The sequence below is a fragment of the Periophthalmus magnuspinnatus genome, chromosome 20 (genome assembly GCF_009829125.3).
Source record: "Periophthalmus magnuspinnatus isolate fPerMag1 chromosome 20, fPerMag1.2.pri, whole genome shotgun sequence".
In the NCBI taxonomy this organism is placed as follows: domain Eukaryota; kingdom Metazoa; phylum Chordata; class Actinopteri; order Gobiiformes; family Gobiidae; genus Periophthalmus; species Periophthalmus magnuspinnatus.
Window position 1 is genome coordinate 17,408,870 of NC_047145.1, and position 13,593 is coordinate 17,422,462.

The following is a 13,593-nucleotide window of genomic DNA, read 5'->3' on the forward strand; positions in this document are numbered from 1 at the left end:
CACCATTTAACATAGAGAAACTGCAACATTTTTTTTTGTTTACCTATTATCTGACAGACATTTTTATATTTTTTTATTCTAAAATAATATTATTTGACAAAGAAGGAAGGAAACCATTACTGTGTAAATGGAATAATGTGTTTCCCATTGCCAAAATGTGAACAAACTCAACAATTCCTCAGTAGGCCTACGTTTTCCACCTTGGCTCAACGGCTTAATGTAGTAAATTGTAAACAAACTTTGATGCAGGTATTTTTTCTGAACAGGCCTAAACGACTCTAAAAAAAATCCTTTAATATTACAAGCAGCCTTAAAGCAGCACCCGGCGACTATCATTTTACGACCAGGGCGCCGCCTCCTCACCCTGGTTTATTATTTGTATTCGCGTGTCAATATTCATGCCATGACAATCACTGCTACAACAAAAAGGTCCATTGTAGCTGCTCATTATGATGAAACGTAGGGTTGAAAGGCAGAGATTCAACCCCTGAACCCACAGAACTGAGTGTGCTAAGCAGAAAGCTAAAGATCAAACCACAATAATGACGTTTACTGCAAATGTCAGTCACTAAAATGAAGAGTAAAGAATCAGTAACAATGCATGCATTTACAAGTTTTATCGTTGCAATCGACCACATTGTCTAAAAAATATGAAGCCCCATCCAGCTACGCTAGTTTAGCCGGTTAAAGCTCATCATGGCTGCACGGCCGAATACCCCTTTGCTAGCATCTCCACACGGCCCATCCTCCGCCAAAGTCTGGGCCATTTCAGTCGCCCGCAACATCTTATACGGACTGACAACTGTGTGGAGGATCCCCTGAAGATTACACGACTACAAAGGGACAGCATTTGATGTTATATTTTACCTTAATCCAGGGCCAGACCCCAGTTACACCTCCAACATTGGCAAACACTAAAGAGAACTGGATGAAGTGGGGGCAGACCACCTTATTCGTCAAACAAACAAACTATTGAAATGTACTGAAATTCAAGGAATGCATGGGAGCTTTGTCCATTATTTTTAAAAGGTGCATCTTTCTTTTTATGGGCAAACTATAAGTTACTTTCGGTGCCGCTTGCTTAGCGGTTTTGTCGATTGAGTGTTGAATGAAGTGCGCACCCCCGCGCTCTGCCCAGTGGTTTCGTCCTTCTTTGCTTCCTCGGCCCTCGGCAGTGCAACTTTATAAGATGGAAAAACTGCACAAATGCAAACTGGAATGTACCAACTTTCTTGTACTTTTTTAACAGAGCGTATATTTGTAAACAACTGCACTTCAACCATTTTAAGTTATAATTGCAAAAGAGTCAAACAGTATATAGAGCAGATGAAGAGTGAAGTCTCAACTATTGTCTCTATGGCACAAAATGCATGCATGCAATTAGCTGATCTTACTTTAATAATTAAGATGTCTAATTCTTTGATGGCAACCTTTTAGTATGACCAGCAGATGGCGCAATTTTGCACTTGTCGTGATAATTTATACTTCTCATAGTTTATCCAAAGGAATGATTTATAAGTTCATATAAAGACAATAAACAGGTTCACTCAAAATGTATGAGCATTCAACAACTAACATATATAGTCTTACTTATCTCCAATTTTGTTGGTGATGGTAGATATGGTCAGAGACAAAGATGAGGCTACATTTGTGTCCACAATCGTAGACATAATACAAACAACTTCAAATTACGTTGAAAGTCTTTTCTTTCATTCCCTGCCACTGTACAATAACATTCTACACCGTGTCTTTCATCTCAAGGACAGAAACAACACTGCACTTTCTTATGATAGGGGCATAGATAAAGTACTAGACTAGTGATACAAAGAGAATAAATATTGTAAGACAGTTTGTGCATTGCGTCATCCCTCTGATTAGGGGGGACCCCAAAAGGTTAAACAGCTTTAATAATATTACTGAAATTATGTTCTGTAAAAAGTGCCACACAGGTCCTTCAACAGAAGTCCTCTAATATTAATTTGCAGAGGTTCCTATTCTGGGCCCCGAGAATGGGCCCCAACTCCCCTGGTCACACTTATGATATAACTGATTCTAAGTTGAAAACTGCCATACACTCATGTTTGAACATTTCAAATAAGCCAAACCAATCTTTAATAAAAGTGAATCTTTGTTTTATTATTGATTATTAAAATGAACAGGCACCTATTACATGGAGCTTGCACATCCCAGAACACATGTCAAAATGTAAAAAAACACGCCCTCATTAGTGTTGATCACTCACAACAACCAGCGTGAACTAAACCGAAAAGAAAAGGAAAAACATGATGCAATCGAACCCCCAGTAACAAATTCACACAAAGCATTCCCAAATCAAAGTAATCTACTGCTCAAACTGTTGACTGCATGTATACAATTCCCAAGTCTTTCCTTACAGCAGATAGTTTCAATGAAGCTAAAAATATTCATTGGTTATAGTTGACTTTTTAAAGTTATGCTAAGAGATAGCTATGTGCTGTAATAATCTCTACAGTATCACATTCACACATTCATGAAACTCAAATAGACCTTAGAAAAAAATGCAAAATACAAAGATGTCAAATTCAAGTATTTTAAACTGGATGGCGATAAACTTTAGGAATGGAGTGATTACAGCCCGAAAAGACCTAGAGCCACACAGCCTCCAGATGTGAGGTTTATATTAATTCCATAAATAATTCGTAAAATGGAAAGACATATAGCTGTCACAATGTCCAATGCCAATAAGAAAAAGTAGGGTTTAAAATGGCATGCACCCCCACCAAAAACTACTTAAATTTGTGTTTCAAGATGACTGTACATGTCCTAATAATAAGCAATCAAAACTTCACTGAAATAAAGCACTCCTATTATTATCATCACCACCCTGCTATAAATTAAAAAAAAAAAAGCATCCTCTGCTAATTTAGTTTACATCATCCAACAGTTGTATATACTGTACAATAATTTTTAGACATGTTATTATCTTACAACATAACAGTCTCTTTTGGTGAAAATATAATTAAAAATATCTGATAGGTTATCTTTTTTTTTAGAGTTGATCTATATATTGAAAAAGTACCTGAGCCAAAAACTCTGACCAGGAAATCACATGTCCTTTATCATGGTAACTCTTCTTTTTCCTCTACCCTTCTGATCTCAAAAGCTTAAATTAAATAAAAATATAAACTGTACTGACCCATTGAAAAAACTCTTTAGCTAGATGGAAAAATAAACATTACAAAATCGACATTAAAAATCAGACAGAGTTAAAGCATAAACAAATCCACACAATTAAATACGGACCATGTGACAATGATCGTTACACACATTCGTAATATGGAAGAGAGACACCGTTGGACATCTTGAAGCCTGGACATATGAACACTACACGCGTTCGGTCCAACTGTAAGACTGTGTTAGCTGACGAAGAGCTCTATCACCAGTTCAAACTCCCATCTGTACCTCAGTCTGTCCAATGGAGAATTAATGCTGTTAACATTTGAGAACTATAGTGACAAATCAAACGTAATATTTAAACCGTGTGGAGGACTTCAACAGTGCATCTGCAAGTTAGGATAAATGATCTGATAGTGCCCATTCTGTATTTACTTTCACAGTGCATAAAAGAGTAGAAAATAAAACAACAAATAGACTTGAAGCATTATCTTGGGATTGTGTCAGTCAAATCGCTCTAGGAAAACAATTTGGATTTGTAGGCCCAAGCATGCATCCATCAGTTCTTATTGCACAACATAAGGACCTTAGACTGCACCCTCACACAAATAAAACGAAAAACAAACAATAATCTTAAAACAACAATAATTATGTTACTATGAATGCTTCCTTTCTGCATTACTACCAGTCCATTCTGGGTCGATTAAATGCATGTTCCTTTATATTAGAACTGACCAAAACATGCGTCCGTCCACCCTTAGAAAATGCAGTCCGAAGCATCCAGCGCATGTAGTCCACTGTGCCAGTCATAGGTCAGAGTTCAAAGACTGAATGATTTAAAAAGTGCTTATGTAGTTCAGTAGGACTCCTTTACTCTACATGTATTACAAAGTTTCTGTACATTAGCATGTATCATCTGTGGAAGGAAATAAACATATTAGAAATAAAATAATGATAAAAGTATAGCATAAAAGCATAAAATTCAAAAGGCGCTTACCATGATACCACCATTTTGTCTTCTTTGGATTTTTGTTACACGTTCTAACATAAAAGGAATTATCTGGGGGTCGCCTCTGCAAAAGGAGAGTTCAGTTAATTCACAGAAAGTATCTACCAAAAATAAACATGTATTTGATGAGAGCCTACCTTTTCTTTGCAGCTGGACAACATGCTGATAATGCTAAGACATACTGATTGCACTGAGAGGGCTGGCGACCAATCCTCCGTTAGAATAGATAGACAGATGTGACCGTTGCTATACACATGAGGGTGGACAGGTATATTCTCCCCTGTGAACATTACCTGCAACAAACCCCAAACAACCTATTTACAAATTGTAGCAGCTGAAATGATTGAGGCATTTACCAGTCCAATAGTTCTGTTATTATAGTCACTTTCCTTTCCACTTCACTTGCTAGCAAACAACTGTGCAATCCAAGGAATGTTTTGTGGCAATCCTGAGGTAGATGGTTTGAATGCCAAAATATTTCTACAGGAAGCACAATAGATTGTTCATCATGCCCCAGCAACCATATTTACCTTTCGAACATTTAACTTTTCATAGGGATTTATATGGGTTAGCACCACATCACTGCTCAGTTTTCATCTATAGGTTTATATGTGGCTTATATGTAACACATTAACTTTAGAAATAGAACATTGACTTTGGTGGTAAATGCACAGAGGTTAGATTTTACATTGACTTATAAGATTTCAGGCTATTTTGGGTTTTCTTTTTTTTTTAAATCTGAAAATAATCTGACTTTGGTGTAAACAGTGGCTGTGTAAGATTTGAAATGGGGCTCCGGGATTAGGACAGAGAGGCCAGGGTCGGGCAGCCTTAGGTTTAGAAAGAAATAAACTACAGAAAAATACAGCAGAAAACAACAATTCAACATTTGCACTGATTCAGTAGTCAAGAGTTGGTAGATATATAGGGTTTGATAAGCGCTTGGGGTCGCAAAGCCAAAAGATGGTGGGTGGTTAAGTGGTAAAGCAGTTAATGCAGGGCAACAATGTGTCACAGATGCCTGGCACCAAATAGGCCTCCCACAACAGATGACAGAAAGTATGTCAGATACATGAAGCAGATAGCAGAGTTCAAACATAACGTAATGCGTCTGTATGTACTTTATTTGCATTTATGGAAAAAGAAGGCAGAGAAACTGGTTGATAACATAATATGAAGTAGCATTACTTATGTTAAGAAGCTTTTTAAAAATCATTACAATGTTTTTTTTATCATGATCTTGTTTATTATATTATGGTATATTGTTGCATGTGAACTATTAGAAGAATGTATGAGCCCAATCTCATTGATTTATTTTTTATTTATTCTATTCTTGAGTAAAACTAATCCACTTGGTGCCTGAGCTAATGATCTGCTGCTGTGGCGTTTCTGTGCTTATTACTATTGCCCTGACAACCCTAGAGATTTATTTGAATATTTCATTGATTATACCAGTTTGCCCTGGCCTTGTGTTTAACCAGAGAAGAAGTCTTTGTCAAGGAATTTAAAAGGCAGAATGATGAAACATGCTGCTTACCTGAGGTGAATCAAAAGGATAACGACTACTAAATTTAAAAAGCAGCTGAAATTTTTCTCCTTCGTAAAGTGTGCCAGGGGCTCCCTCCATATCTACAATCCACCTGGAAATCACACAAGTATTAAACATGTCAAACAATTACAGAAAGAGAGTCCACAGTCACCAAATAATCATTTAACATTATTCTTGGCAATAGTCACATCCAATATGTTGCCGAGTTCATGACCTCTTTTCTGTTGGTAATCAATAAATGGATGCATCAATGTCATGCACAGCTATTTGTAAGTTTTTTCTTTGTTTGATAGATTTATGCAAGTTAAATGACCACACAGCATTTTGTTCTGTAATTTACACAATTTTAAAACATAATTCCAATATATCACTAAACCAATATTACACATTATTCAGAATCAGAGCTATCATGCAGTCTGAAGAGAAGAGTGTGTTAAGACTGACTCATTTCAGTGACATTTTACACCCCCAATGGGTTATTCAGTGCTTTAGAAATATGTGATACTTTATTGATCATTGTGAACCATCTATTTTGAACAGCTAACAGAACATTGCTGACTGGGCTTTGGATGTCCTGCTTTGAATATTTTCTGATTAAAATTTGAGTCATAATCATAGAACGTGGGGGGTGGTCATCACAATATCTGTCCTACTTTTTGCACCAAAGTGATTTAGCCTTGGGCAGCTTAGCATTTAGGTCTCTCATTCTCCCAGAAAGCCACAGTCCCTTCACTCTAATAATATCTAATGGTCAAGTGATCAGCCATTTTTCTCAAACACACATAAAGCTTTATGTCAGCTATACCTCCCTCATCCTACACCCACAGACAATGGCTCTCAGGAGGAGACCATGGATATATTATACACCACATGATCAAATTCTACTTCGCTTGGCAAGTACTGTGGTATTTAGTGGAGAAAGGGATACATTAACAAGATAAAGCACAGATCCCTTCAGCTGCTATCCTTTAAAACAATGACCTTTTCACACATTAATAGGACAACAGCACACCCACACATAGCATCTAAACCTAGGATTCTGGCTAAGTGTACAAGCCAGACAAACTGGTTGGGAGACTTTTCATGTGAAGAACAACTTCTTGAATCTTGAAACCAAACAATAGTATCCAAAATTAGCAACAAATGCTGTCCTGGCCACAATGCAAATACAACAAAACAGAGAGTAGTAATAGAAGTGGTTTGCTAGGCCTGCCATGATGACTATTATATTGACTTATCATTCAATACATAATAATACAACAAGAACACAACGTTAATTTTTTGGGGGGAGTAATATTTATCGTGGGTACATTTTCGGTTACATTTTGGCAATACAATAAGATTTGAGCTGTAAAGGCTTGAATAAATAACTCATTATAAATGAAAAATAACTACTAATAGGTTTGAACAATATTTCACATTTATTAGTTGTTGTTTTTTTGTTTTTGTTTTTATTAAGGGTCATTCATACTATCGTTAATCCTATATATGTTCTTCAACAATATATTGCACTTGAAAACTTGTCAATGACAACAAGCCTATGGTTGGTTAACACCTTTGGTGGTTAACACCATCAATGTCACTTTTAAATTGTATAGGACACTGAGACACCCAGACAGAAAAGGTCTACTGTCCAGCAGTCTGGGTTCCTTGCTACCTAAGCCCAACTAGTACATGTCATCTGATTAATATTTTACTAGGATGGACACTAGGCATTAGAGACTTCACTGTTGGGTCTGATCTGCCAGTAACTCTGAAATAACCCCAATTCTTCCCCCTCAATAGTCAACTAGATGTTACCAGAGTATTCTCAACTCATCTCTTCTAGTCATCACACCTTTGTTCAAAATTACTTTGTGGCCCAGTGTTTCTGTAAAAGTTTTACTTACTGTGTTATTGTGTTTTGTACACTTTTCTCGTTGAGTGTCATTCCTGGGGGTGGATCGTTTTGCAGGGCTAGTAATTCCTTTTGTAACCGTTTCTATAATGAAAAAGTATAATATTTTATTGAAACTGAATTTATTGAACAATAGGAGTCAAAACATAACAGATGTAGGAGAGGTAGCTATAGCAGCCACAGTTTATTTAAAAAAAAAATCACAAATAATAAGTAAAAACGACTTGCAAAGTACACATTACATACAATGATGTTCAACTTAATGAATTAACGCTAACTTTACACTCTATTTGCTAGAACTACAACAAACTATTATTGGTAACCTGAAGGGTAAAAATAAACAATCAGTTTCAATTCCTTAATTCGTAGGTTTTAAGATAAATTATAACACTTGAATAAAGGAGGTTGTTAAGTTTACATCTTACCAGCTTAAGCAATACACCTGTTCATCTTTGCAGGAAACTAAAACTACCCAACCTGCGCACTGTGGTAAGCTAGCAACCAGTAGGTTAAGTCCTAATATATCGACGCTACAAAAAAACACATTGAATATCCGGCAAAATCCCTAGTTATTATGATCCATGGCTGAAGTATTTATCAATGTGTTTGAACGGTGTTATACTCACTATTAAACACAAAACTGAGCATCAGGAAGCGTATATTATTGCTAAGGTTGTCGGTGTTGGTGATGAGCTAGTTGTATTGCTAGCAAGACCAAGCGCTAACTGTTGACAGCTCAGTACAAAAACCCTGATTTGCGGTCTATAGTCATAATGAGTGAACCAGCATATACTTAGGATAGAATTAGATCTGTTGATGCCCCAAGCAGTGTTATGCTGAATTTAAGCACGAGATCGCTGTCAAATGTATCTTACCTGCATCGACGCCATGATGGAAACCCCCTGCATCAGCGGAGAGCTGAGCACTGTACGTCAGGGAGTCACGTGACTCACGTTGTTTTGACAGAAGACAACAGTCCAGGCATAACATTATAGTCAATGGGCACTATACAAGCACTTGGGCAGACTGCCTATGCCTTTCCCCATCTCATTCTGCAGTACCAGATTTAGATAAAATGACAAAATTATATTAAATTTGCTTTTTAACCAAGGGTATTGTAAGCTGTAGAAATGTTTTTTTTTCTGTCAACCTAAAGTAAAATGTGAATGGATGCCTTTGTTACTGCCAAATGAGGCAATAATTTAATCTACAACACATATCATTACTGATCTCACCCAATCCTCAAGCTTCATTATCTGCTTCATTGAGAATTGCTACTGGTTGTAGTTTGTTGTTACATTGCATGCAGAAAGTGTTGTGCATCAATAAACAGTAATGAAGCTTCTAAAGATCTCACCAAATGCTTTTTATTTAGATTCCATGGTGAGTGGACAATAGTGGGGAGGGTTAGGTAATTTTTAACATTCCAGGACTTCAACACAGGCCGTCCAAAGTTATTTAAAATTCAATCATTTAATAATAATAAAATTATGACAGTAAGTCAGATGCAAACAACAATGATACACAAAACCAATGTGATACATTTCTGTTTTATGAGGAACATGAAAAACCAAGTTAAATACTCAAAATATCAAAAGAAAAAAAAAAAAAAAAAGTTTAACACTTAACAATCCAAAAAGTTTGCAGCCATGAGCAATTCCAGTGCAATCTCTGGGGCAATGGGGAATTCAGGAATTTCTGTTGAGCTGTTGGTGTACCGGACCTTGTAGGTAAAATACATGCAGACCTTAGAGAGAACATGTGAAGGGATCTCTCTGAAGTTCACTTCATTGGTTTCATTCTCAGCAAATTGCCCTGGAAAAGTGAAGAATAGAATTTATTTATTTTTTTGCATACAAATAAAATAAGAGATGCAGAGATATGTTTAACACTCAGTGATACCAAATAAGTCTTCAACACAATCACATTTAGCATATAGCACTATGGACTATGCCAAATCTTAGAAACCTACCTGGTCCACTTAGCATAGCTTTGATAGTTCCAGAGGTCAAAGCATGTTCTCGTTTCACAATGAATTCATGCCCATCTGAAGAAATTAACTTCACATACATGGCATCTGGACCTTCACAGCCACCGTAGGTTCTCTCTTCACCATCTACAAGACATCACACCGACATATGTTAACAGTTGTAAGGCAAATGTTTGAGGCAATACTTTTGACCAATTGTGGCAATTTAAAAAAAATATATCTTCCGATTTTAGTTTAGTTTTAGTTCTGACCAGAAGCTGAACAGTTTACAAGTCATTTGTTAACTTACCCATGTTGTTTTCGTGTTGAATACCCTGTAGAAATAATAAAAAAAAAACACCATAAAGAAGCTACATTATATAAACAGTAGAGGTACAATACGACCAGCGTCAGATTCATCAGATATGATGGAGCTGTTGTATGTGTATCCTCTTCTTAGTCAACTTTAGACATTTCTAGTGCAGTCGAATCGTTGTAATTTTTATCGCTGCGGCCATCGCTGACATCAATCCCCCAAAAACATCCCACAAAGTGAATGTACGTAAAATGTAGTGTTATGCTCATAAGGTTTTAAATGAACTCATGCTTTGATTCACACAACAACACTCTTAATTTTGCCGACTGTTAGGCATTCAGTTAGGAACCGACAGCAATGCTAAGTTGTTAGCAATGCGGTCCTGAAAACGCGATTAAATTAACAGTTGTGTGGTTTTAACTGAAAAAAATCCCACATATTATCCTGAAGATCAAAAAAGGAACTATAACAAATGTAACAACAAGCACAAAAAATCACTTCTTACCAATCAGCTGGGGAAATGAAGCGATGACTGCGCTTGATTTTAGCCTAGCAGCTTAGCAGCTGTTGGTCTCCGGAAATTGTCCGTAGGAATATTTTTCCCTGCAGAAACAACATCAACAGACTAGAAATGTTCCTTCAATGATAAAAGGCCCTAAAATTAACACATAGTATACACTGTATGTGTGTTTGTGAGTGTGTGTGTGTGCACGAGAAGCCTGTATTAAAATGTTAAAATGTTACAATTAATTAGAAATGAGCCACTAATGTTACAAATTAATGCAGTTCTATACTAGTCCAGTAGATGGCGTTAGTGTGTCAGAATAACGGGGAGATTGTGATATGGCAGAACAGGTGTAAATCAGACACACAATTTCATAACCATATCGTTTGCGTTCTAAGTAAATCCCAGTGAAACAAAATTTGAAACTAGCAGAATTAGTAAACATTTTAATGTTCTAAATGATGTGGATGCCTAATTGTTTGGCAATTTAGACCTATTTTTTTGGAAAAGATAGAGTTAGAGCTACTGACAGGTTCAGAATGTCACTTTGCTAAGGTGCTTCCTCAAATCTGTTGAAATGTGAGGCTTTGGGGTTATAGGCCTAGAGCTGTGGCAGTGAGAACAGTCTCCATAAGTAAAAGTAGGCATAGCCCCATGCACTGTATTTTCTGGAAAGTTCTTGGGGTCTCTGACTCCTGATGGACTACACACAAACAGCAAAACCCAATCACTGACCTTCAGTGCCCCATTACTCTATCAGAGCTTCTGATCAGAGCAAGTGGGCAGCGGCACAGCTTTGAAGTGTGTCTGATATGGCCTACCCCACTGCAGCTGCTGCAGCTCTATTTTAGGGGAGGCCATGGCTCTTTAGAACAGGCCCTCTTAACACACTCTAACAAAAACTAAATATGAAAACACACTTACCATGCCAAGTGATAAAGTCCTGAGACACCTTTTGATGTCTGTGAGTCCAAGTCTTCCATGTTAACTTGTTAACAAGTAAAGCTTATCAAGCCTGGTAGTTTCATTATTGAATCACTTAAATTGATGGTGCCATTAGTAAAGACATAGTAAAAGAAGATTTTCTACAAGAATTCCAATACTGGCATTATCCCCATTTCACAACTGCACAAGTCAATTGCTCATAGAAGAGAATGTGAAAATCACACTGACTCTAAACAAAACCAGGTCAGAACCAAAGACAGGACAAGAATTGCTTTAGGCAATCCTGGTCTGGAAAATAGAAGAGGCCTGTCACAATGAATCTGAGGCTACTGTCCATTTTGCCCCTAGAGACACAAAGTCTGCTCCTGTTCTGTTTTTCAGTTTACAGTTAAGCAGATATGTGATGTGGTCTGTGGGGGTTAAAAATCAACTACAATAATGTGTCTTGTTAAATGTTATTTGAATGAAGAATTAATCTGCCAACAGTATGCCTCTTGACATAAAGTCTGGAATTCATAGCAACTACACAGAGAAGCTCCATGGCCCTGACCAGTGGCTGAATGCTTAAGTCTGTGGAGAGTGTGACAGACACAACAGCTGCTAAATTGTTAAATCTACTTTCAGTCTTTTTACAAGCTGATGATTTGTGATTCTGTGCACAATTCATGTAGACTGACAAGATGCAGCACTGTTGTGAAAATGGTATGCTCTGACATTAACATAAAATGTGTCATTTGTCTGGTTTATTTTGGTAACTTTCATAGAAGGACCAAAATACAGTATATTCGTTTTTTATGATTGAGAAAAATATCCTGACATGCATGCTCAAAGACACCCCCAAATAGAACGGCATATATTCATTGTAAAAGGACCTCAAATTTTATGGGGATTCATTTACAGGTTATCAAATCACACATCATTGTAGACTAAAATGTGTCTATATATTTAGACAAAAACAAGCACAAATAGTTGTGCAAATGTTTAAGATTGTCTATGTCCTCTCCTGAAATTGTCAGCACGTCTTTGAACAATTTTGCAGTGAAGGTACTGGTAGCCTGATTGAAAACCAACAGAACAAACCCAGTTACAATTAATCATGATTAAATAAGTCATGTTCAAGTGTTAATGATGAAAAATGTGCCTCTAAATAGTCAAACACATAATAGTTTACTTTGGCTGACAAACTGATAGTTTCAGATTGGTTTGTGTAAATAGGCTAGTTGAAGCATTTTAAGCTTGCTATGTGTGGCATGGAAAGAAGATAGGCCTAATATTGATGTCTTTTGAAAAACAGGCTTGCTACTGATATGCCAGTCACTGCTTACAAGCCTTAATCCAATTTTAGAAGCACAAGTGCATTTTAGCCAAGGAGGGACAGTTACATTTATACAAGTGACAACTCATGCTAATTCGCCATAGCGAGATGAGTTGGTGATCTGTGTTTCATTTCTGAAATGTTGTGAAATCTTGTGTAGGATACATTTACAACCATTATACAGTTGGAAGGAACTGTGTGACTGAGTGACACTTCTCAACAAGAACATCTGACATTTAGCAGAGTGAAAGATGCTCTGCAAATCTAAAAACACAAAATGTATATGAAAGACTAATAAGGTTTTGGTTTATATTTAACCACTTATAGATGAGGCAACCTAACCTTTTCCAACATGCTCCTCTGTATTAGAATAGTAACTGATATTCTACACGATTACTGACAGGTTGGACTTAAGGCCTAGATGAAGTTTTTAAGCATTGAGACAGTAGATGCTACTTCCTCCATATGTCATGGATAAAGTAATGTGATAGGTAACTGTCAGATTGGTAATAAACACGGTTATAAATGTAAACGCTTGTCTGCGTGAAATGTGTTATGATGAGTTTATATTAAGAGAACAACTTATCAAAACTCATTGAGTCACAGGGGGCAGAGGGCAGAGCAAGTGCATGACATTGCATTGCAGATTCCAGCCAGGTGCCATTGCTGCTGTAACGCGACACTAATCCAGGGTAGATCATCTGTGGAAACAGTACAGGCCGACCCGGGACAAACCAGGACACCTGCCTGAGTGCGCCCACCAGCACCCACACCGCTCTTTGGTTTGGTGCCCAGGCGTTACCCTCGGGATCTCATTAGGATTAGGTCAGTGGGAGGCCATCCTCATTGCTCAGAGGCCAAATGGAGCTTCTGCAATACAAAGAATTGAACATGAGCCTGAAATTTTAAATGTTCCCCTGAGACAAGTGAAAATC

The 13,593-nt window shown here is 37.1% G+C and overlaps 3 protein-coding genes across 3 annotated transcripts in view; all 3 read right to left on the reverse strand.

Annotated features, from left to right (window-relative positions):
• Positions 1–985, reverse strand: part of stau2 (staufen double-stranded RNA binding protein 2) — a 56,627-nt gene extending 55,642 nt beyond the window's left edge. Inside the window, exon 1 of the mRNA XM_033985994.2 lies at positions 868–985. The gene's annotated coding sequence lies outside the window, so the exon portion shown is untranslated. The remainder of the gene's footprint in view (positions 1–867) is intronic.
• A 1,125-nt stretch (positions 986–2,110) lies between these two features.
• ube2wb (ubiquitin conjugating enzyme E2 Wb) lies at positions 2,111–8,557 on the reverse strand. The gene is made up of 6 exons (XM_033985995.2): positions 8,484–8,557; positions 7,601–7,692; positions 5,700–5,802; positions 4,300–4,455; positions 4,151–4,226; positions 2,111–4,069 (listed from the first exon to the last, which is right to left on the reverse strand). The coding sequence occupies exons 1-6, from the start codon at positions 8,514–8,516 to the stop codon at positions 4,056–4,058; spliced, it is 474 nt and encodes a 157-aa protein (XP_033841886.1). The 5' UTR covers positions 8,517–8,557; the 3' UTR covers positions 2,111–4,055.
• A 415-nt stretch (positions 8,558–8,972) lies between these two features.
• eloca (elongin C paralog a) lies at positions 8,973–10,498 on the reverse strand. The gene is made up of 4 exons (XM_033985996.2): positions 10,399–10,498; positions 9,888–9,912; positions 9,581–9,724; positions 8,973–9,423 (listed from the first exon to the last, which is right to left on the reverse strand). The coding sequence occupies exons 2-4, from the start codon at positions 9,889–9,891 to the stop codon at positions 9,233–9,235; spliced, it is 339 nt and encodes a 112-aa protein (XP_033841887.1). The 5' UTR covers positions 9,892–9,912; positions 10,399–10,498; the 3' UTR covers positions 8,973–9,232.
• Positions 10,499–13,593: the final 3,095 nt, after the last annotated feature.

Bases quoted from the DNA above. Each gene is read 5' to 3' on its own strand.
- ube2wb (XM_033985995.2), bottom strand. From the start codon at position 8,516: ATGCAGGGGGTTTCCATCATGGCGTCGATGCAG. The intron at 7,693-8,483 runs GTAAGATACATT...TTTTCATTATAG, and splicing joins CCATCATGGCGTCGATGCAG to AAACGGTTACAAAAGGAATT. The intron at 5,803-7,600 runs GTAAGTAAAACT...TGTGATTTCCAG, and splicing joins GTACAAAACACAATAACACA to GTGGATTGTAGATATGGAGG.
- eloca (XM_033985996.2), bottom strand. The intron at 9,424-9,580 runs GTAGGTTTCTAA...TCACTTTTCCAG, and splicing joins AGCTATGCTAAGTGGACCAG to GGCAATTTGCTGAGAATGAA.